General features: G+C 40.3%; 1 protein-coding gene across 2 annotated transcripts in view; it reads left to right on the forward strand.

The window, feature by feature from the left end:
- Nucleotides 1-24,682, forward strand: part of LOC136753011 (transient receptor potential cation channel subfamily M member 4) — a 139,513-nt gene that overhangs the window by 36,813 nt on the left and 78,018 nt on the right. For both annotated transcript variants that reach the window (XM_066708789.1, XM_066708790.1), the window contains 7 exons: nucleotides 151-345; nucleotides 657-759; nucleotides 3,768-3,886; nucleotides 4,302-4,754; nucleotides 17,676-17,804; nucleotides 18,139-18,268; nucleotides 22,827-22,972. In XM_066708789.1, the coding sequence (XP_066564886.1) occupies nucleotides 151-345; nucleotides 657-759; nucleotides 3,768-3,886; nucleotides 4,302-4,754; nucleotides 17,676-17,804; nucleotides 18,139-18,268; nucleotides 22,827-22,972 (1,275 nt within the window). The remainder of the gene's footprint in view (nucleotides 1-150; nucleotides 346-656; nucleotides 760-3,767; nucleotides 3,887-4,301; nucleotides 4,755-17,675; nucleotides 17,805-18,138; nucleotides 18,269-22,826; nucleotides 22,973-24,682) is intronic.

Raw genomic sequence — 24,682 nt, forward strand, 5'->3', positions numbered from 1 at the left:
CTACAGGCTACAGTACTATGTGCATGTGCTGTAATGTACATCCTCCCTCTAAGTACGTTAACGTCCTGAAGTGTGTAATTGAGTCATTCGGTGTATCAGACAGTTTGTCCGAAGTGTAATGAACCATATTAACCTCTCTCTCCCTGTTAGCGTGTGGATCGCTCTCTTCAGAACTGTATCCCCTGGCTGGTTCTGGCAGGGTCAGGAGGTGCGGCCGACTTTCTGTGTGAGGTGCTGGGGGAGTCGTCTGTCGCTGAAGAAAATGAGCTGCATGAAGTGCTACACGAGCCACTGTGCAAGCATTTCCCTAAAGACACCAACATACTGCCACTGCTCACTGAGAGGGTGAGAGGGGAAGGGGCTATGTTAACCCCATCTATTGTTCTCTGTGTGTTTCTAACTCTCTTCTTACCTTCTTTCCTCTCCTCTCTCTCTCTCTCTCTCTCTCTACTGTATTGTCCACATAGTATATGTGTGCTGTGTCTATATTAACCTCCCTTTCCCCTCTACCCCTTTTCCCTCTTCCCTCTCCCTCTGACTCTCTCTGCTGTATTGTCCACAAGGTCTGTGTCTCTATTAACCTCTCCCTCTCCCACTCCCTGTCCCTCTCATTCTCTCTCCCTCTCCCTTTCCCTCTTCCCCTCTATCTCTCTCAGGCTGTCAGTATTTTGAAGAACAGAGACCTGATTACAGTGTATGATGTGGAGCAAGATGCCTCTGAGGACTTTGACACTGTGATACTGAAAGCACTGGTGAAAGGTGAAAGAGGGACAGAGGGAGAGTGGGAGGGAAGTGTTAATGTTAACTAACCATAAAAGTCTGTGTTTCAGTCATTGTCATTCATCTCAGTATGTCAGGTGTTTCAGTGACCCAGTTCACAATTACTAGGATGGACTCAAATTTTGACCAGCTTTTTTTCTCAGTTTGAGGTTCTAGGAGGTAGAACTCCTACTCCTCTAGAAGTGCATTCACATACACAGCTGAAAAGGAGACCTAAAGTTTTGACTAAATGCATGCAGGGAATGAAAACGACCTTTTACTAAAACAAAACGTATATATTTAGATCACTACTTATTAATATTGACCTAATCACTTCTATAGTGTCTTTGAATGTACTCTTAACCCTTTGCAACCCGACGCTTTCTAATATAATTTAAAAATACATGATGACAAAACATTGTAATCTGTTTAGCAGCATGGTTTAATTAACACTACAAGTCTTTAAGTGCTGTTATGCAATTCTTCCGAAAGCTAAGAACAGTTAGTAGGACGTCTACATTACATTCAATCACAATACAGAATATTAAGATATCCTCATATGCATCAATATTGTATATACTTTAGTTGTTTCTTCTAAATGTATACATGTATATGAGACTGAAATAATTCAGTGAGTAAGCTATTCATTCAAAATAATATAGGCTACATGAACAACATTATACAGAAATAATTGTATATGATATGTACAGTTCATTAACCCAAGAATCTGAGAAAAGGTAATGAAAAACACCATCTAAAAACAATAAGTAACATTACTTTAAAAATGGTCTTCACTCAGAAAGTAATTTTATTTTTATCTTTTGACAAAGTGCATACAGTCCTTCTGACAAAGATAATGGATTATTTCACATAATTGTGCATAATTCAAGCACTCCGTCTGTGTTATGTTCTCCGCTCTCCTGTCTTTTGTCCGGACGATTGCTTACTGCATTGGATTCTTCACTATGGATTCAGTCATCTTACTCCATCAGAAACCTTCTCCATCGCCTTCTCGCCATGTCGTGGCCCCCAGTCCCAAACTTATCGACGTCGTTCCTTGGCTCTCCTCTCCCCCGCTTCCCTGCAGGTCCTCTACGCAGGTACTCTCCGCGATACTCAGCCTGCACCCCCCACCACCCCATAGCTACCTGGATGCCCCACCATCCCCTCCTGATGACTTCTCCATCCATCCTCCTTAACCCTGGCTTCAAACTGCCCTCTGTGGCCATCTACTCTACTTTCTCTGCTCTGTTTGCTGTCCCAACTGGCGTGCCACTCGACCCCACGACAGGACTCCTCCTCTTCACAACATGTGCTCTCTACTGCATTCCTCCTTCATCCTGCTCATGCAGCACCCTGACCACCCCCCACCACATCCGTGCCCCCCCCATGCATCCATCTACCCCCACGTGCCTCTCTCCCCATTCAGCACATCAATCGCATTTTGACCCCTTCTTCCACCTTCATGTATCAGTCTTCCTTCCTCACCCCACAGATTCACAATTTCACCTTAAACAAAATATCCTTTAGGAAATTAGGAATAAGTCTCCAGGCACTCCTATCGAATCTAGCCACCACCCTACAGCTCAACAAGGAGCCCCAGACCACTTGACCATATCAGTTGGCTGCTCTCCCTCGTAAGATCACCATACATCAGATCAGACATTAGGGACATCAACGACACCTATAGACCATGAGCATAATTTCTGTGTTTGGCGGTACAGGACCCTGTTGTGGGTTAGACGGTCTGCATCTGGCCCCAGACCGTCATTCCCTCAGCCAAGCGAGTTCGGCCAAACATTTTCATTTAAACCTCACACCATATCATAATCGGTGTTATAGAACTACTGAAATTGTTATTACTTGCTTTACCTGCAATAAAATATGTTCCTATTGATTTGTCTGTTTGTGCTTCTGGTACTGTAAACAATAGGGTCTACAGTTACCCATTTTTATATTTTTTTGGCTTTTGTCACATCTAATTGCTGAAGTGCACTGTGCCCTGTACTGGTGATGAATCTGATTTAGACGAGTCATATACGCATGTACATGTGCACATAGGCTATAATGTCTTTGTTTTATATTTTAATAACTTGCTCTGTATTATTGCATACTTCGGTTACAACCCAATGCTGCGTTCCCAAGCCTATTCAATTATCTGGAGTCAACTGTACACAGGCATGCTTAGTAATGTTAGACTGACTCTGTTTGGCACTTGACTCTTTAGGTTGATGCATTTAGGTTGGCACAAGGCCCATTGTATACACATACAGATAACATTTTGGATGTTAGGCTGCCTCTGGTCTAACTTTTCACCTGGCCTAGGGCCGCCTTTTCAATTTTGGAGAGTTCAAATTAGAGATAAACAGCTCTGGGCTGGCCTAAACCTCTAGTGTGAACAGGGTCAGTGAGTGTATCAGTCAGTTAGTCAGTCGGTCAGGCAATGTGTCAGTCAATAGGTGCGTTTACACTGCCATTTCTGATCTGGATCAAATGTATCTGATCCAGGCAGTGTAGACGCTTGACTGGCTCAAGTTCCATAATGCACAGTGGCGTTTGTTTTTTGAGGCAGCAGACAAACACACATCAGTGGAGCAGATAAGAGAACAGTTCCCTGCTTCCCATATTTTAAATAAAAATTTGTATCAATTAAGTGGCTTGTTATTTTATGTTAGCAACATTTTTAATTTTAAATGCTTCAGTTGTGAAAAGTTACATAATTAAGTTTGGATTCACATGCTAGTGCACATGCAAAGACCCCGGTGGCAGCTGAAAGTTGATCCTGATCAAATAGCAGTGTAGACTTGACACCACTGATCCTGATCAAATGTACAGATGCATTTCGTCTGGATCAGAAATGGCAGTGTAAATGTGCCTAAGCAGACAGTGTAACAGTCAGTGAGTCAGGCATTGTGTCAGTCAAGCAATCAGTTAATGTTAGTCAGTCAGGCAGTCAGTGTCTGTATTAATTGTGTGTGTGTGTGTCTGTCTGTCTGTCTGTCTGTCAGCCTGTAAGCGTCAAACCAGTGATGCCAGTGAGTACATTGAGGAGCTGAGGCTAGCGGTGGCCTGGAACAGAGTGGACATCGCCAAGAGCGAGCTCTTCAATGGGGACGTGCAGTGGAAGGTCAGAAACTTATAGTTATTGACGCATTGAATGACTGAGACACTGACTGACTGAGTAAGTTAGATAGTAGGTAAGTTAGTTACATTTATTTTTGAAGGTAGTGAGTTACAGCTGCATTATCATTTGGAGTCATTTACATGTCCAGTTACAATTACAGCCAAACTTACATGCATACATACAGGTCTTACAGTGGCAGTTAAAATTATTTACACTTGAAATCACAGTGACAGTCAATCACAGTTAGTTACAATGAAAGTTAGTGACAGTTAATTGCAGTTTCAGTGACAGTTGCACTAGCACACAGGAGCATAAAAAGGTAGAGGACTTTAGCAACAACAACAAACACAAGCCACAGGATACAGGCCACAAGCTTCTAGCGACTAGTCACCTCTCTCCCTCCCCTCTTTCTCTGTAGTACGAGGACCTGGAGGACTCCATGACAGATGCTCTAGTGAATGACAAGTCCCAGTTTGTGCGCCTATTCACAGAGAGCGGGCTGAACATCCTGGAGTACCTGACCTATGGGCGTCTGGAGCAGCTATACCGTGCCCTGCCCGCCAACTGCCTGGTAAGGCAGCTGCTGGAGCACCGGCTCTCTGAGCGCCAGGAGACCAACCGGGATCACTCCCAAGAATCCTCCACCCCCTTCTCCCATGCCACTTCCTTCTCCTCCTCTGGACCCTCCCCTGGGACTTCCCCCTGGACAAGCACCGGGACTGCCCCCCGCCCCACCCCCCGCCGTGCCAAGATGGTGTCACTGTTCGAGGTGTCCAAGGTGCTCTGTGACCTGCTGGGTGATGTGTGTGAACCATTCTACTGCCAACCCCTGGAGCTCAGCAACAAGCCTAACACTCGCCAATCACTGAAGGTATGGAAAGAGTGAGAAAGAGAGGAGGGTTGGGAGAGAAAGGGGTGAGGGGAGAGGAGAGGGAATGAGGGTGAGTTAGGAGCCCTGAAATGGAAATTCAGGACTGAGTGTGGGCTTAACACTAATACCTAGTTGATACCTACACATCAAATAAAAGGACTCTACTCTCATAATACAGTGGACCAATAATATGTTTCCCATATTGGAAAATTCAAATCAAAACCAGCAAATGGAAAATACAAAAAAAAAAAAAAATCTGGGTTGACAAACATGAGCGCTACACAAAGATGAGCACCAATGTCCATCGCATATGCAGGTTGACATCTAAAACTCCTGCCACTAAAATGAATAAGGGATTTAAGCTATATGCTTCCTCGTGCATATGTGACTACAAGGGTATGTAGCATTCCCGAACGGAAATGCTATACAATATGTCACTAGCTAGCTAACGCTAACACAAACTACCTAGTCTTATCTATGGATCTACATAAGCACATTAACACGTTAATTTTTTCACCAGTATCAAATAAAGACAGGCTGACTGGTGCTGTCAGCATCAGGACAGCCTGTCACAGGTCTCTGATGAAAAGTGAGAAGCCACACAGCCCGAGAATAACGTTAGGGATGGTTTGGGTTCTCTGCTCGAGTTTTCAGTCTGTTTCAGTTCAGGGACAGTTTTTATCAAGCCTTTCAGAGTTTGAATAAGAATAAACGAATCTGTGATCATGACCAAGTGCCTTTGTTATCCTGAGATGCTTGGTAAATGCATGCAAGGCTGTTGTAAGTTCATTGTTGTTGTTTGTCTACTTGTTAAAAGATGAGGATTAGTTAGGTCACTGTGGTATAGCTGACTGACTGTTAATCCTTGATTCTTGAGTGCCACCTATTATTCCATGTTATTCATAATCAGGCCTCCCAAAATAAAATAAAATAAAACGCGAACAATAATACGAATAATAATAACAATAGTACGAACTAGCTAGGTTAGTGGATTACTGTTACTTTTCCAGCAAGCGGATGTGGTGAGACCAGTTTTCCGGTTTGGTCATGTGACGTTCGACATGTACCATATTTACATTTGTGTCCCCGGGTCAGAATTATGGACAGAATAAAAACAGTTTAAGAACTGTTTGTGTTTAATCAAATGTGGATTTTGTGGATTTTGAGTGACGTAACGATCCTCAAATAGTGACTGTTTTTAGGAATCCGACAAATCCTAAAAACACGGACAGTTTTCAAACCAGAGGAGCATCGACCACATCAAACCAGAGGAGCTTTTCAAGATCCTCTGGTTTGATGTGGGGACACAAATGGAAATTGGGCTTCGAGGCATTCAAGACAGAAAACAGGAGACACTTCTTCGCACAGAGAGTAGTGGAACAAACTCACCAGCGATGTGATTGAAGCTGAACATTTGGGACTAAGTATGTTTTGAGTTAATTATTGTACTTTGCTACTTTTAAAAAGGCATTCATTACAGTGTACACATTTTGTAGGCTGTCATGGAAAATGTGGATGACAGACAAAAAGACCAATAAATGAAGGAGGAATACATTCAAATTGCATGCGTTCTGCACACAGCACTCAACAGGCCAATCAAATTGTGTGTCGTGATGGTTACGTTGGTCAGTCATTTAAAGATTTGAAGTCAGTCATCCAGTCCAGCAACAGTAAGGTAAGTTAACTAGCTATCTAGACACGAGTATTAGTGAGTAGGGGTGTTTATAGTTTAATCGAAATTGAAGATCGATCGAAAGAAGCGTTTCATTTCAACCATCAAATTGAAAGATGGGGTCGTGATTTATTTATTTATTTATTTGGCTTCTCCAAACCAATATTAATTCAGGTATCAGAAAAAAACAACCGTAAATGTATCTGCGTATGTGCATTTCTCCCGCTTATCCATTCTTATATGTCACTAAAAATTTGAATTAAATACCTATACGGCGTTTCAGCTGTGAACTCCTCAAATGTGTAGCATAAGGTACACTTATAAATTTCAGTTAAAGAAGTGAATTTAAGTATCACCTTATCAAGAATCCTAGAATCTTGTAGAACTAAATTTCTGCAATAATTGGATGCAGACACCAATTCCAAAGATATAAATTTTCAAATGTATTAAAAACAAAGATCAAATGTAGCACCACACTAGTTATACAAAAAGGGAAAAACTAATTAAAATTCCCTCAAGATCAACAAATCAAAGACAAATCACTTCCGTGACCAAATCAAAGACCATGGAATGTCATATGATAACATGCCACAGCTGGCCCTTAGAATTTTGTTTAACTGTCCTTAATTTCACCTTTAGAGAGATAAGGTCCTAAAACTTATAAATCTCTGCCAGGCTCAGAAATCTCCATAAAACACCATGACAAAATAGATCTTAAAGTTTTTAAAAGCAATTTTATTAAACTTAAATCTCAACAGGAAGCAGCCTATGAGAGTATCTACCCTATTAATATCTATTAATAAATTATCTAGTAAACAACTAATAAGAACTTCAAACCAACACAAAAAGCAACCAAGGAACTAAGTCTTTAAAATAAAACAGAAAATCAGTCATGGAAGTCTTCTAAGAGCGTAATGAAAGCCGAAATAAGTTCTACTATTCTCCCCTAAGAGAAATCAATTCAGAGTAAAAAGAAAGGGACCTTTAAACACCTTAAAATAGTCTAGACAAAGAAGATCAAATAATTCAATAAGATCAGTTAAAAATAGAAAAAAAAAACAGTTATGCAGTTTACTAAAATACTATTCATAAGTATCTCGGCTCCGGTAACGAGGCACGGATCTCTGCCTCCGATTTCGTTTTGGTCTGTTTCACAGTCTTTGATTCATTACGCTTCGTCCGGGTCTGTCTCGCTGTCCGTGGACCCGTTTAGTTTTTTATTCAAGTCCGTCTCGCTGTCTGTGGACCCGTTTGGTTTTTATTCAAGTCCATCTCGCTGTCTGTGGACTCGTCAGGCTGTTGCTCAGGTCGTGGCTGCTCAGGGCAATCCTCTTTCACCTCACCCCCTTCCCTGAAAAACCCCAAAAGTCCTTTTTAACTGTGGATGTAATTAAAGAAAACAATGGACAGGTGCCCAATCAAGACAATCTGCAAATCACCCCTTCAAAAGTAAGTGTCCTATCAATTTAGGGATTTACAAGTCATTTGCATGTGAAAAACAAACCACATTCTTAATGACAATACAATACCAAAACAAAAACCGTGACAAAAAATGATTATAAAAGAAATGACCAAATAGTCACTTGTGACAAACACACAAAATGTTACACAAAATTACAAACACATTGACTACAATACCGGTTAGTAAGACGAAGGTGAGTCTCTCATTAGTATTGTTAGTCGGACATTAAATAACTAATGCAGGTTAGTATTTAAGTCAAATAACTTTATATATCAGTCTCATTTACGTTTGGGTGCTGAGAAAGATTTATATCATTTCTTGTTACAACAATTTTCCCTAATTGATTACTGTTCAATGATTAAGGATAGGCAGGGCAACTTACAATCTAGTGTCTATTAACCTGTGTCAATTTCAGACTAAACAGTTAAACAGGAATGAGAAGATATTTCTCGGCGTTGACAGATTTTATTTCTAAAATTGTCAAACAAAACAGTTTAATGCAGCACTCATTTATATTTAAGAAAATACTAAATTATATTACACATTCTAAAGTTTTTGACTCACAGAATAACATTTCTAATTGATTTCTCAAATGTCATGAATAATAAACTCCAAACTGTTCTGAACTTCGTTGCAGAGAGGCCTCTCTCTGTCTTCGGGCTCAAATAAAAACACACTGCACGAGGTCCGTGTGGCTTGGAACAAAGGCAGTCCGGTTCGGCTTTGTCCAATAACTTCCACTTCAGTCGATGCACTTGGAAGTTGGGGTTTCGCGAAAGTAGTCTTTTCCAAACAGATTTTCCACTGGTTTGAAGGCTCCAAGGTTGTGCACAGGTTGTTTTCTTTGAAAGCAGGGTTTTCCACCATAGTTACTTGAAGACAAAGTCTTTGAGGAAAGCAGGGCCCTGTTCGTTTCCAAGGGTCAGGTTTCGTAAGACACAATAGCTATTTAAATGACTGAACACTTCTGTATTACAGTCAACTTAGTCAATTGTCCAGCTGTATTCACTCCACTGATCAGGTGGGCACAGGCGGGCATGCGCAGGTTCTAAAGTTCTTTACTTAATAAAATTATTTAAAGAATTCTTTGTACGGCTCAATCTCCTTCTCCCAGTTAAACTCTTCTGTTGCCGGCAAAGACTTAGTTGGTTTCCGGTTCTGGTTCTGGCAACAGAGCTACAGGTTGAGCTGTGGCAGCAAGTTACCAGTTCAGGTGAGAGAGAGAGAAAAAGTTGCTGTGCGTTGCCTTTTAATGCCTGATATCATAGGTGATTGATTCTTGAGTGTGCAAGGTTGGATTTGTGCAAACCCCCCCAGTCTCCTATTGGAGGAGGCTCGATTTATGACTGATGTCAATCTATGCCATCTTTTGGAAATGCCGGTTGGCCTGGGTTCGTAGCTCTGTTTCGGGATTTCGGCTCTCGCCTGCTTCAAAGGGTTTTTATTACCTCCAGGCCCTATTCCCCAGACATTTTCACAGCAGGGATTCCAAGCCATCCTCACCAAGACTGCCACTTTGACATAGAACAGTTCATGGGCCGATGAGCTCAGGAATTCTGGTAACACCTTCTGGGGAGAAGTCTTCTTTAGATCAGAGCTCCAGCTCAGGGCTAGGATGCTCTATCAAAATACACCCCCCCTTAACGCTACAAATGTAATAATTTATAAACACTTTTTTTCTCCAACCGCGGAACCTGCAGATTATGTGGTAGGATATACTGAATACAATATAGCCGTCAAATCTGGGCTTTGTAATAAAAAAAAAAGTAATTTTGAAAGAGTTATAATTGTGTTGATTCCTGAAACTTGATTTTCTACAAGTCATATATTCATATATTATTGTCATTATTTTATTATCAGATTTGCAGCTGCTAATACATTTAAAAAAGACGTGAACAAAGACTAATCGAGGCTAATGTACCAGTATACAAAACACTATTTATAATTATACATTTTCAGGTAGGTGAGACCGGGGATGATTGTAACACATTTTAACTCGCGGAGGTTTTGTGTTACATCTCAAATTTTTACACAAAGTACCCACATCTATCTACTACAAATATCAGTGACTCACACTACTGCAATAATATCACAGGCTTCATGAATTTATGTCATATACAAGGAGTTCCGTTGTTACAACCTTCCCCAGTACCGGGGTCAGATGTAACACATGCTGGGGTAAATTGTAACAATAAGAGGGGAAAAAGCACAAATTGAGACCACCCCATACAATGTGCATTAGAAGAGGTTTATTAAACCTATGCAATTAAAGAACAACGTCAGTGTGCGTGTGTGTGTTTTGGGTAGGTTTTTAACATATTTTAACATATACTGAATGTGGATTCATATAATGGGTAAAGTCTTAAACATAAATGCCATAAGGTAACTGACTTTACACCATACAACATGCATTAGAAGAACTTTCTTGAAGAACATATGAAAGAACAGTGTCATTGTGTGTGTGTGTTTGTGTCTGTCCTTGCCTATGATGTGTGCTGTTCCATCAGTTTCATTGGAGTCACAGTGATGATAAATCTTTCCACATTTGTACGGTTAAAGCTTGTAGCTCACGCCAAGCTAGTTGCCTCCACACTTCTCATGGAGAAGTTGGGATGTCATTTCATGAAGCCTGAGAACCAATCTGGACCTGCCATGTGATTCTCATCCCATGATTGGGGGTGTTTGATGTTATACCCCATCGCCAGCTGATATGCAAACCTTCTGACCTAAAAGAAAGTAAACTATAAAACCTGAATCCCATGTTAATGTCAGTGTGCTTATCATTGCCACTGGATCCGACACAATTTGTAGTCTGTCATCTGAAAAGTTATTTGTCAAGGACAGGGCACATTGGATCCGTTAAAACCTCACAAAGTACACAACCTTTAGTTTCTTGCAATGGTGTGCATTTCTTTAACTCCTAAAATACAAAATAATAATAATAATTAGCCAATAATCTATTGTATTTATAACACGCTTTTCTCATACCCAATTAGCGCTACAAGTCAAACAGTCAAAACACACAAGATCAAACACTGCAGCAGCAACTCCGAAGTATTGTAGCGATCTGGGACTGGGTGGGGGAGGGGGTCATGTTATCATGTTAGGTATGCGTTTGTGTTCTTCCTGTTATGTTTATGTAACTTTGGAGTTTAGTTACTTCCAGGGATCAGGGTTAGGCCCTCTGTGTGAACACGGGGGGCGCCGTGATTGGGGGAGCCAGTCATGGGGGGCAAACTAATAAATAGGAGTACCCCGGTTCCCACATTGGAGTGTGTAGAGTTGAGTTTTAATGAGTTGTGTACAATTGAGTGACAGTCAGCCAGCGAAGTTCGGCTCCGTCCCGAGAAAAGCCTGTTCTCAATAAAGTTCTTGCTGGTTTGCATCCTGCGCCTCCTCTGTTATTTCTGCACACCGTGGTGGAACCACAACCAGAGCCGAAAGAGCCGTTAGAGTATTTAAAAAACTTCCAACTAAGAGATCCTTAAACGCTTTTTTTAAAAAATGTGAGTTTTAAGAAATGTCTTAAAGCTATGGATTGTAGAGGCGCTTCTCAAAGCGTTTCACAGCCGTGGGGCCGCTACAGTAGTTTGCAACGGGGGTGCTGGAGAAATAAGCTTCACATTATTTTTCAATAATGTAAATGAATAGAAACCTAATCGCACACAAACTACATCTCACCATAAAGACACAAAAGCAGAAACCACGGTTCAACATTGTTGCTTATTTGAAAGTGCAAATATTTGTAAATAATGTAAGTCACGTTTTCGTTGTTTATCTGTGCTTATAACCAGACTTGTCTACTTCGATAATGTTACCTACTATTTGCTGAAATCTGCTGGTTGCAAAATATCTCAACGCTAAACGCAGCTTCAATCGTTTTGGTAAGGCATCGGTGCACTTCGATGTAGGTCCTAAAACAGGATCAATTATGTCTGTGAGGTTTAAATGATGTTAATCTATACCGGTTTCATACGAAAAACCTCTAAAAGCTGTTGCCTGTCTTTAAATACCAGCGTGTTTGACGCCGGCGAACTAGATGAAGTATACAGAGTTCCTGCATTTTAAAAAGTGGGATCAAGCTCTGATCCTGATCAAAAGCAGGATCATTTTTGAGATCAGATCTGAGATCAGATTGAGCCCTGATCCGTTTAGTACAACACAATTGATACCCCGTTTCCACTGGCCACGTTCAGCTGCATCTCAGCGTGGCCGTTCCGTAACTTTACACCTAAACTATGCCCGGCAGCGAACTATGCAAACTGGAGGCTGAAATACCGCGAACATTAAAGTGTAATAAACTTTAAACACAGTTTTATAGTATAAGTTATACCAGGTATTCAAAAGTAGAAACTGGGACACATTGAAACAATATATAAAACAAATGACATCACTTAAAATTTCATTTAGTTTATTTTGTTTACCAGCGCATCGTAAATAACCGTGCTACTTCTCCCTGTATCATGATCCGATTAACATTGACAATATAGCTTAATTTAAGTATCCTAGATATTCTCACTTATTATTTATCTGTGAGAGAATGAATTGCGTTGCATTATTAAATACAGTGCGCTGGGTTTAAATCTGACCCGTGTATGCAGTCACTGCATTTCTATATATCATGAAATATACAGTATGACAGTCAGCCAGTTTCGCAAAACTCATACATGTGTATATAAATATGGTTACAACACTCTGGCATCCATAACTTACTGGAAGTTTTCCCACAAATTCAGTGTTAGCATGTTTTCTCTGTATACCTGCAGCTTTATCAGTGTCGCAAAATAAGTCACACATCAATAACATCGCGGGGCATCAACTTTTATTGGAATGGGATTCCTTAAAAAAAATACCTTTGACACCGTAATGAATCGATCAGTTGTATTAAAGCTAGGGTGTATAATCCAGAGAGGCTAGCCGTTACTTGTTTTGAAAGCATAAAGCCCGCCCTCGCTTCAGAGGTGTCTCCAAAGCCACGCCCCCTCTATCACACATGAACACACACGCACACACACAGCAGAGTCTCAGCGCCAGGATGTGTCGGTGGAATCGATCGCAACTGTTTCAGATTACCTCATGTCTTATTCGCAGTTTAAACAACTTATTTACGGTTATTATGTTTTTTTTTATATAAAAGAAAGAAGTAGTATAAGGTAGCTGCAGTTCCCACGCTGATGACATGTGATTGTCTGCGGGAACAAGTTGCGCGGTGGTATGCAAATATAGATTGACAGACAGGAAGGACATCCTATCATTACATTCGGACCGAATTTTTTAGTCCCTTCCACAGAAGATTATATATATATATATATATATATATATATATATATATATATATATATATATATATATATGTGTGTGTGTTTTTTTGTTTTTGTTGTTTTTACATTTAGACCACTTAAAATATTGATTGCTATAAGGATGTGAAGAGACTTTCAACCAGTATAACAAAAAATGTTTCTGGAAAAGATTGCACACCCTACCTTTTAATCGCTAAGTTTTGTAAGGTGGTAAGGTTTGTATTTCTGCAGTCGGTAAAGTGTCTATGTTTGGATTACCATTAATTTATAGTTATAGCGATAATGAGGATTACAAGTATAATTAAAATATATGATTCTTCATGCGATTGGTCACATACAAATTAGCCTGTTTTAAAACATTTTAATAGTTTTAAGATAGTGTAAACAGGGGGAAGCTAAAAACCGTGCCATTTAAATATTTTTTTGAGAATTTACAAGACATCGGGACATTTAATTTAAATCCTGGACGAATATTTAATGTTTGCTTTTATTTATAACAAAAAAGTGTATTTCGTCAGGGCACATTGTATTGCAGTCCTTTCTCCGGCAGGATTTTCGCGATCTTTTCAAACACTGCTAAATGTCTTTCTGTGCCAAGCAATTAATCCTGTGTGGCACTTTTCCACCGTATATTAATAACTACTCCAGATGAATCGCTTTCCCCAGGTAAACACACATTCCTTCTTTGTAAACGTTTCTACAGCATCTCTTGCATCGAAAGCGGCCAACATTACTGTAGTAACAATTTCTGAATGCAGACGCGATGCGTCAGGCTGTGTCAGGGACGTCACAGTACGTGCCCCGGAACAGTTTGCGACTCAGCCGATGCGATATGCGAAACTGCCTCCTGAAACTAGTTCGGGCACAGGTGGAGGTGCAGTTGAGCCCTAGTAGAAACCCCCTAGCACGGTACGGCCACGCTGAGGTGCAGCTAAACGTGGCTAGTGGAAATGGGTATGAGATCAAGATCAGGATCGGATCCCGTTAGTACAACCCGCCCCTGGTGATTGGCCAGGGACTTCACGGACGTCTTTTCACTGTCTGCCTCAGTTGCATTGATGTTGAACTGCGCAAACTCATCTATTTTATTTTTTGTTAATGTGTTTCCAAAATATTGTAGCAGAGAGTCCTGGCGAGCTCGTTTCCCACGACTCGTTTACATTTTGTAGCTGCAAGTTATTCTTATGTAGGCCTACAAGCGGTGTATTTTGGTCTGAAACTACCAATAAGCGGCTTTCACAGACGCTGCTACCTGACAATCCTCTATTCTGATTGGCCATGGCTGGATATGGAATAATCCAATAACCGAGAACCGATTTACACTCTTGTGAGTCGGGACAGTATAGTTTGTTTTTAATGTGTGTAAGTGTAGAAAAAAAATAGTTTTTAAAGAAATATGTCGATGCAAAAGAAATCAGATCATCCAATGCGATTTCAGCGGGGCGGTAATCAACGGTTGTCGGATCCCCTCGTGGATTTCGTGTGTCTGGTCTTGGCGTTTTACCCGTTCAGTCCTTTCCCTGCGCCTGCCCCCACCCCCATAAAGGTTCTTGCGCCCCCCCATATGGACATAATAAGACAGCCCTTTACGAGACTTTAAAGTAGTTGTCACGGGCCAAACACACTCTGTGAAATATTCTCAAAACTAGTCGTCCCTCCCCACCACCACAGCCAACCGCGCTACACAATTACAGCACGATCGATCGAACCCGCAATACTGTGTGTGATTGGCTCAAAACTGGTGCCTCGTGAAGGTCAAAACCTGCCCCCTCAGGTGATTGACATCAATTAAAAAAAGTTAGTTTGCCAAATGAAATTGAAAGATCACTTGGCAAACTGCGGAAGAAATTAATGAATTGATTAATTAATGTATGAATACATTTATAAATCAAGAAATTAATTTATAAAATAAATATTTAATTTTTACCCTTATAATACTACTTGTTATAATAAAAACAAGAAAGGACCCCATATTTTTCTTATAACCATACCTTTAGATATACAACTTTTCATATGGTGCTATTTTGAGCAAAGTGTTCAACCATTCGAATTTGCAGGTAGAAGTCTGTATTTCCATCTAGACTATCAGTTTTTTGGCCACTGTTAAGGCAACCGATGTCCATTTAACATTAAGATAAGGTGATAGGATGCCCTGATTGCAAATTGCATGATCAGGCTCCAATCTCACACCCATAACATAGCTTACATTTCCACTCCAGGGTTGCAGAAATTCTGTACATTCCCATAACATATGTACATAAGTCCCCTCCTGCACATTCCATCTCCAACATAAACCTAATCCTGTGTTACCTGCTGGGAGTCCAGTGATAATGCAGTATCTTCATTTGTGTGAGTTTGAGGCACACATCCTTAGACACAGTGTGAGCATTTTACCACGTCCTTCCATCTCCATCTATCTTCATACCCAGGTCTTTCTAGTATCTGAATGGCTTTAAGATCTATAGCATTTTATCCTATAAGCTATCTGTATATTGCTTATATATATGGTCTTTACATCTTAAAAAAAAAAAAAAAACACAATTTGTAAACATATCCACCGCCCAAAAATAAATCTGAGATTTTTGTTTCCTCTTCACCAATCCTCCGAAATAACTGGTTTCTTATTATTTTAATGCCCTTGTTTCTCCACAAGGGCAAATAGGTGGAGTCCAACATTTTTTTCTTTTATGAGAGAGTGCCATAATGAAATGAATAAAATTAATACAAGGATGATTAATATTTACTTTTGTGGGGCGGATAAATAAGATGTCATACATGGAATAAGGCAACAAAAATGGTCTTTTGATGCCCAGCCATGAAGGTTGGTGATTGATCACTCCTGATTGTGCCAAAATAATTTCTAAGGGTGAATTCCAAATGGTAGAATTGCAATATGTTAAATTAAAGCCTCCCATTTCCTTAGGAGACTGCAAGGTTGATAGCCAAAATCTAGCCTTGCCCTCAATTTTATTTTTGTTACACAAAATATTTTCCAAAATATTGCAGGAAAGATTCCTGGCGAGATCGTTTCCCACTACTCGTTTACATTTTGGACCTGCAATTTATTTGTATGTATTTATTTTACAGTAGTTATCACCTTGCAAAAACTGCTGTATATTTTGGTCTGAAACTACCAAGAAGATAATCCTGCGATTATCGCAGGAGAGTATCAAGTTTCCAAGAAAGTTATCTGACACATTCTCACACAGTACTAAAAAGTGGAGGCTACACTGCTGCTCCAGAGGCCTCAGTTTAGATATTTTTGATGGGTGAAGCCAGGGGCAGAGCAAGGTTTTAGGCATGGGGCAGGACAGGGCATGTCCCTGGGGGCCCCATACATACCCCCCCTTACCAATTACTATTGCTGTATATTTGATTAAGCAGGTATATATGTGCAAAACAGATATGCAATAAGAAAACAACATGCTAATGTTACTGTAACACCCGACTCTGGAGAGCAATTTACTCTGCTGATTTAAACTGTGTGTCATCATTAGCACTAAGAAGTTCAGAAGGACACAGAAAATAATAATGCAGAAGACTTCATATCTGATAGTTTAGGATCACTAGAAAAACTGAAAAATGTGAACTGAACAAAATGTCTGTTAATACTGGTTGGTCATCGAAAAGTGTCTTTGAATTTGCAAATTGACCCGCCCACTGATGGCTGATTGGTCTCAAGACTAAGAAAATTGCATGGGGAAAAAAAAAAAATCTAAACATTCTAAACCAATTATGACTGACGGATTCACTTCCAATCTGAGTTCTCCTGTTAGAGCTGCAAATTAATAATTGTTTCAATAATAAATGGGGAAACAACAGCGCGTGCAGCCAGGGGGCCCCTCAAGGAGGTACAATGAAAGGCTGCTGCCTGGCAAGCGGCAAACACAGAAGCAGTGCCACCTCAATCATAACAGATACATTTTGAAATTAAATAATTTAACAACTGTGTGATTAGGCTGCCTATCATAATTATTACATAGGTTGTGTTGTGCTATCATTATTGTTATATGCAACTACATTTTTAGTTTTAGGAAGATAAAATAACTAAGATCTACCACAAGGGGGCCCCCCCGAGTAGGGGGCCCTGGGGTGTCCGCAGCCCTCGCCCCCGCCCCCTAGCTCTACTACTAGGTGAAATAGAAGCAGAAACCAGTATGGTGTTGAAAATGGGTTTTCACTTTCATGCCAGAACTACAGATTTATGTTGTTTTTTTGGAATAGGAAATTAAGCAATAGCCTTTTTCTATTGGACACTTGTTTTCCTTTTTGTCAAGAAAGTTTATGATTATTGGTTGAAGGAAAGGAATGGGGGAAGCCATATAGGGCACCAGTAATGGGATGCAAAGCCAATTTTGGAAGCTTTTCAAATGATTGATGACTTAAGAAAATGCAGGATACTGTATTGATTAAATGAGGGGAGTAGAGGAGCATAACTTGAAATGTTAAGACGGAATCTTAATTAATCTCTCTCTTTCTCTCGGCAGCATGTTAACAAACTGTTGCTAGGTGACTGCATGTACCTCCAGCATCGCTGCCCTTCCCCTTGGAGCTGCCTGTTCATCTGGGCTGTGCTGCAGAATCGCAAAGAAATGGCGACATACTTCTGGGAGATGGTGAGAGAAAGGGGGGAGTGGGAGAGGGCAAGGCGAAGGGGAGAGAGATGGTTGTATGGGGAGAGGGGAGGGGGAGAGAGAGAAAGTGGAGGGAGAGAGGAAGTGGATGGAAGGGTGGAGAGTATAGGAGGGGAAGGCAAGGAGGTGCAGAGGAGAAGGAAGAGAAGAGAGGAGGAGGGGAACTTAAGAATCCCTTCCTTGGACAACCCCCCACCCATTTAAGACAGGAACTTCCCACTTATGTCTTTGTCACATTATTGTGTGACAGTGGTATCTGTCCGGTGACTTTAAGATGGACACTGTATGTATGTCTACCTCTCTGTCTGTGTGTCAGGCAGGGGAGTCGGTGATATCTGGCCTGGCTGCCTGCAAAATCCTGAGGGAGCTGTCCCGGCTGGAGAGTGAAACTGAGACCAAACTGGCCATGAAGGAGCTGGCGATGCACTTTGAGAACCTGGCCTATGGTACGAGTGTGTCAGTGTGTCAGTCAGTGTGTCAGTCAGTGTGTCAGTCAGTGTGTCAGTCAGTGTGTCAGTCAGTGTGTCAGTCAGTGTGTCAGTCAGTGTGTCAGTCAGTGTGTCACAGGGTTATTCAGTCTGTCAGTCAGTGTCTCATACAAACAAAAGGATTTACAAGTTGTCATAGACAAACACAGGACAGTTTGGGTGAGAGGCAATTTAATTTAAGTCAATTCAGTACAGCTGCTGAGTTGGTGAAAGTAAATAGGTTGAAGGAAAGGTGATTTGTCTTTCACCCCGTTCACATTTGATTTTGAGGCGGCTTAAATATGAATGTGAACACTCCGGGCATTGGGCCGGGTGGAAAGCGTCAGTGTGTGATGCAACTCAAGCCACGCCCCCAGAGACTTGTGTGTCTGAGTCAAAGAGACGCTGCTTCTCGCCAACGGAGATGGAGACGTAAATACAAGCACCGAAACAGCTTACACACTGCACAGTATTGTCTCCATATTTTTTGAATGTCATATCAATCTATAGCCTTAAATGTACAGATACATTTTGCTAGCTCACATCTTTATATATATTAAAAAAGTATATGCTAAGTAATGAGATATAATGTAAACAGTTCAAACTACTCGGTCGATTAAAATAAGTGTGTAGCTGGTAAACTTGCTATTGTTTTTTCTTGTACTAAGTATGATTGAATTCTGAAATTTAACAGTATGCATTTTACACGTGAAAATTGCATTATGAAATTGTGAACGGGACCAGGTAACTTCATTCACTTATCTGAATTTTGCATTAAAATTTTATAAATTTAACCGAAGCAGGCTTCTATTCAAATCAGTGCTTTTTAAAACGAGACCAGCTGTTTACTATCCAATCCGAAATGTGATTAAATTGAGCTGAGCAGTATAATTACAAATGCCGGCGTTGGAGGTAACAACTGGGACGATGCAGAAATTAAAGCACTGTTTACAATGTGGATGGAAGATAAAGTTAAAAAGAAACTGAAGGAAGTGTATGAGCACTGCTGTCTGAGGATATAACTATAGAAACGATCACAGAAGGCTTCTTTCGATGCATATGATTGCATACTAATGCATATGATTTCTTGTGATTTAATGTAGATGTCCTACTAAATGTGCTTTGCTTTCAGGTGAATTTTAGAACAGCACTTTCAGACTTGCAGAACCGAAGACAGACAATTGAAATTCAATTCCCCATTGAACCAGCACATTTTTACATTATATTAGAATGTTTTGGCTGCAAAAGGTTAAGATTACTTTCAAGAGAAATATAGAACTGATCAATAGCCTATATATATATATATATATATATATATATATATATATATATATATATATATATATTAATAAGTTGTCATTATAAATACATTGCATACACCTGTAAGCAGACCTTATGTCATACGTAACTGGTTTGTTTGAGCAGATTTGTTTTATTCCCGGCATGCATTTAGTTTATGCCTGCTTTTCACCCGCATATGTGAACACACTTGGGCCTCCTAAAACCGCAAATGTGAATGGGGTCTCTAAAAAAAAAAAAAAAAAAAAAAAAGCCGGACTAAATTTGAGGAGGCACAGGGGCCGGCCTAATAAGTGTGAACGGGGTCTAGGACTAGCAGGAATTATGTTAAGTGAGTTGTGCCAGGTAGAGCCAGATGGGAGCCAGTTAGGTGTGAATTGGGTGCAGGTAAACAACAAGCTGCTGTTGAGACCAAGAAGTAAACAAAGGGATTTACATGTTGCCATAGACAGACAGCTGTGCTGTTTGTCGGTAACAAAGAAGTTAAGCAGTTGACCAGGGGACAGAAACCAAGAGAGCAAAAAAACTTGCAAAATGTAGAAGCATGTGGCCACTACAGTATCAGATTTGCAGAATGATTGCCTTCCTGAAGATTTCATTTGTGAACCATGCATGTTGAAGTCCTAGAGATCAAGGTCCATGATCTTGAGGCTCAGCTTGTTGATCTGTGCAGTATTAATGATCTGAAAGAATTAGTTAATCAGCCCATTAGCCCACAGTGCTGGCGAATGATTATGATGTTGTAGTAGTGACAGACACATGGCTTACAGAATATGAAGGGGATGAATACAAATTGAAAGGATACACACAGTTTAGGAGAGAGAAGCATAATTAAAGAGGTGGTGGATTAGCATTATATGTCAGAAATTACATTGAGGATGAACAACTCATATTAGATCCTAGTAAGGAAATGTAATCTTTGTGGGTTAACCTTTGAATATAAGAGCTGGAGGATTAATGGTAGGAATGTTACAGACCACCCAATTCAGATATTCAGAAAGAGATAAAAATGGTTAAGATGGTAAATGACTGCTTTCTAACTCAATTTGTCAGGGAACCAACCAGAGAGAGTGCATGCATTGATTTTATCTTTTCAAATGACCAAGATTGAGTCAGAGGTACACTAGTTAGAGAACCAATGGCAAACTGCAATCACAATATGGTTAGCTTTGAGGCATACTTTCAAAAAACAAGGAAGTCTAAAACAATGGTATACAATTTTAGAAAAGCAAACCTTACAAAGTACAAGGTAGCAATTAGAAGAGTTATACTGGGCCACACTGGATACAGATTAAGTCAAAAAGGGATGGTTATATGGAGTGAGGTTGTTAGTGGAGTTCCAAAGGAATCAGTATTAGGGCCTGTGCTTTTTCAAATCTATATTAATGATCTGGACTCTGGGATAGTTAGCAAACTTGTCAAATTTGCAGATGATACAAAAATAGGTGGCTCAGCAGATACAATCTCAGCAACAAAGGTTAGTCAAAGGGACATAGATAATATTCAGGTGTGGGCTGACACCTGGCAAGTTCAAGGTTTTACATGCAGGTAATATAAATGTCCACTATAATTACACTATGGGAGGAATAGAACTAGAAGAAGTAAAGCATGAGAAAGACCTAGGTGTCTATGTGGACTCCTAACTTTCCCCATCCAAACAATGTGGGGAAGCAATAAAAATATGCAGGGCTGGGCAGTATACCATAAAAAACTATATACCAGAATTCATTTACAGACCGGTTTGGACTACTATACCTTCATATCGGTATTTTAAAGTTTTCTACGCTAAATTGAATAATTTACTAATGACCATGTCATTCAGTCATAGCATTCAGGTACCAATAAACTTGATTGCGTCCCATATCCCACAACTTGCTGTGCCAGCTGCTTGAGACTCTGCTGTCTGACATAAGACGCATTTGATCAAAGAACGCCGATAGTGTTCGTGTAATGCACATTTCTGCAGATTTGAACGGCTCCACCAATGGGATCGGTTGGATCCCGCAGATGTAATGAAAGTTGACATTCGCCTCCACAAACAAGGGGGCAGTAGTAGTTTTCATACATCTTAACATATCTGCATAATCTTGTTTTACAGCCACTGCTCACCTCCCACAGTAGCTTCTCAGCTGCGCAGATTTCTGTGGGTGGGGCTTAGTGGCATCAAACAGAAACACTCCAAGAACATGCATCTCTGAATCTCTGTGCAGAACTGCGCTTCTCAAATGCGACCCATGTTTTGGAATTAATGCTGCCTCAGCCAAGTATCGAGAATAAATTCCATGTGTATTGCGCGTTGACATAAACAAACAATGTGATTAATGCACAATGAATGAAGACGAGATGGAGAAGAGTAGTGTGGGTGAAATTTCACAGCAAAGTGAAGGTGCGTCATTGGTAGTGTTGACATAAGCCAACTGACACAGAACAGGGAAATGTAATTCAATGTCAGTTGTGTCCTATTATGTTTGCTTTACGAACAGTATAAATACCGTCATACCATTAAAAATGTGAAAAATACTGTGATACTGTATTTTGGCCATATCGCCCAGCCCTAAAAAAGGAAAACAAAATGCTAGGGTATATTGTCAAAAGTGTAGTATTTAAAACAAGGGAATTAATGTTAAGACTGTACAATGCACTAGTTAGACCTCATCTGGAATAATGTATACAGTTCTTGGCACCACACTTCAAGAAAGATATTGCTGCTCTAGAGGAGAGCAACCAGACTTATTCCAGGTTTGAATGGAATGTCCTACTCGGAGAGACTGAGGGAACTGAACCTTTTCACCCTGGAACAGAGGAGACGATGTGGGGACTTGATCCAAGTCTTCAAAATCATGAAGGGCATCGACCACATCAAACCAGAGGTGCTTTTCCAGATCAGCAGGGACACATGGACCCGGGGACACAAATGGAATTTGGGCTTCAAGGCATTCAAGATGGAAAACAGGAGACAATTCTTCACACAGAGAGTCGTCACAAGTCATCACAAACTCCCCAGCAATGTGGTTGAAGCTGACGATTTGGGAACATTTAAAAATAGACTAGATAGGATCCTTGGATCAATTAGTTACTAATGGACACCAAATGAGCACGATGGGTCGAATGGCCTCCTCTCATTTGTAAACTTTCTTATGTTGTTCTTCTTAATCTATCAGTCTGTGTGTGTTTAGGTGTGCTTTCTGACTCAGTCTCTGTGTTTGTGTGTGTGTGTGTGTATGTGTGTTATGTTCAGGTGTGTTCAGTGAGTGCTATCGGAGCAGTGAGAGCCGCTCCTTCAAGCTGCTGATTCGTGGTTCTCCAGTGTGGGGCAGAGCCACGTGCTTGCAGATGGCCACTGTTGCCGATGCTCGGCTCTTCTTCAGCCATGACGGGGTCCAGGTAAGTCTCTCTTTCAGATTCAAAAAGAGCTTAATTGGTATGACAAGATTACATCTGTTTTGCCAAAGCATTTACCGGGGGTTCCAGTGCATATACAGAACAATGTAGTGGACAATAATAAAAATACAATATACACAACTTAACATACATTAATATACATTGTAGAACCCGTCTCGGAAATAACTGGAAAAGTCATTAAGATAAAGCAAATAGAACTTTAATCAAGCCGGCTTGGAAGCACCACGTCAGGAAATTCCTTCAGTGAGAACTTAATGTTTACAAACATGAGTGCAGCTTTATAGGACAATCACGTAAAATCTTGTGGCCCTTCATCCAATCAAAAGCTTCAAAAGATGCAAGTTCTGCAAAGTTTGTAGGCTGCCCTTCCCAAGGGAGGGAGGTCATCATAGAGGCAGATGTCTGGTCCTGTTACAGCATACAAACGGTACGATCTTGTGGTTTTCTTAACAATGAGGTAACATCTTTAACTTTGAGAGGAGAAACAGGAAATCCACAAGCCAAAAGAATCATGTTTGTCAGTTACAATAATTTCTTCCTCCTGAGGGGCAGGTGGTATAGTGCTGCATTTTCAACTCCCATCCATCCCAACCTGCCACCTACAAGGTGTGTATGTATGAACGGTGAGGTATTCAAATAATCAGGGGATAGGAATGTCTTTTCTTTGCCTGGTCAGGCAAACAATTATGTCATAACTACACCTTATCGAATATTGAGCTCTTGTGGGTGGCTACTGCAATTTCCATAATTTCCTGGAGATCTACAGTGCATATCAAATTATATTTCATCCTGCCCCAGGTCATAAAGGTCAATCCCTAGTTACTACCTTACTACATAATGCATACATTTTGTTGCTTCTAAGAGAATACAAAAAGTCAGCCAAATGTTATTTTTACAAATTCAGTTTGCATATTTTGCATTTTACAGTTGCATTTTGATTGTACATTCTACAAATCTCAAGAGAAGGGCAATGGACTTATTCTTACTTCATGGCTTTTATTCTATTCATTTGAATAATTTGACATCTCCACCAAAAGTACATTATAAATTAAATTATTAAAGTTACATAAAAGAATATATGCTACTGCGGATGTCAATTGAGCTGTTTCACAATGTTTTGTAGATCCCTATAATCTGGAAAACCTTTATTCATAGTATTTCTCCATTAAGTCAACCATCACTTTGGCGTTGTGGACCTCAACATCAGCCTGTTCAAGATGCCGTGAGGCTGTCTTTAAAGCCGCGCCCTCGGCCTACTGTTTCTCAACAAGAACACCAGCGTCTTCTCCATATGCACCTTTGCCACTACGGGTCAAACATCGGTTCCATCAGGACACGATTCATAATGTGCATATCTGCCATATGGAATAAATTGGTCATCTGAAGACACAGTGGTGGTTCGCACAACCTCCTTATGGAAGGCATCTCTATCACATGGACAGTAGTTGACATTCGCACAATCTATAAGGTTTCTAGTATAGGGACAATTCAAAATAATAATAATATTGATTCCAATTCATCACAAATTATTTCAGTACAGCACTCAGCTGTCGTCAGCAGCTCCTGTGTTTACTGAATCAACTTTACTTCCTAGTGTAGATAGTCTTCTGTGTGGAGCTGTCAAACTTTCAAAACAATGTGCTTATCTCTTTCCTTTTTAACTTAAATATCAGATACCATTTTAATAATTAT

This window comes from Amia ocellicauda, chromosome 7 (genome assembly GCF_036373705.1).
Source record: "Amia ocellicauda isolate fAmiCal2 chromosome 7, fAmiCal2.hap1, whole genome shotgun sequence".
Taxonomy (NCBI): Eukaryota; Metazoa; Chordata; class Actinopteri; order Amiiformes; family Amiidae; genus Amia; species Amia ocellicauda.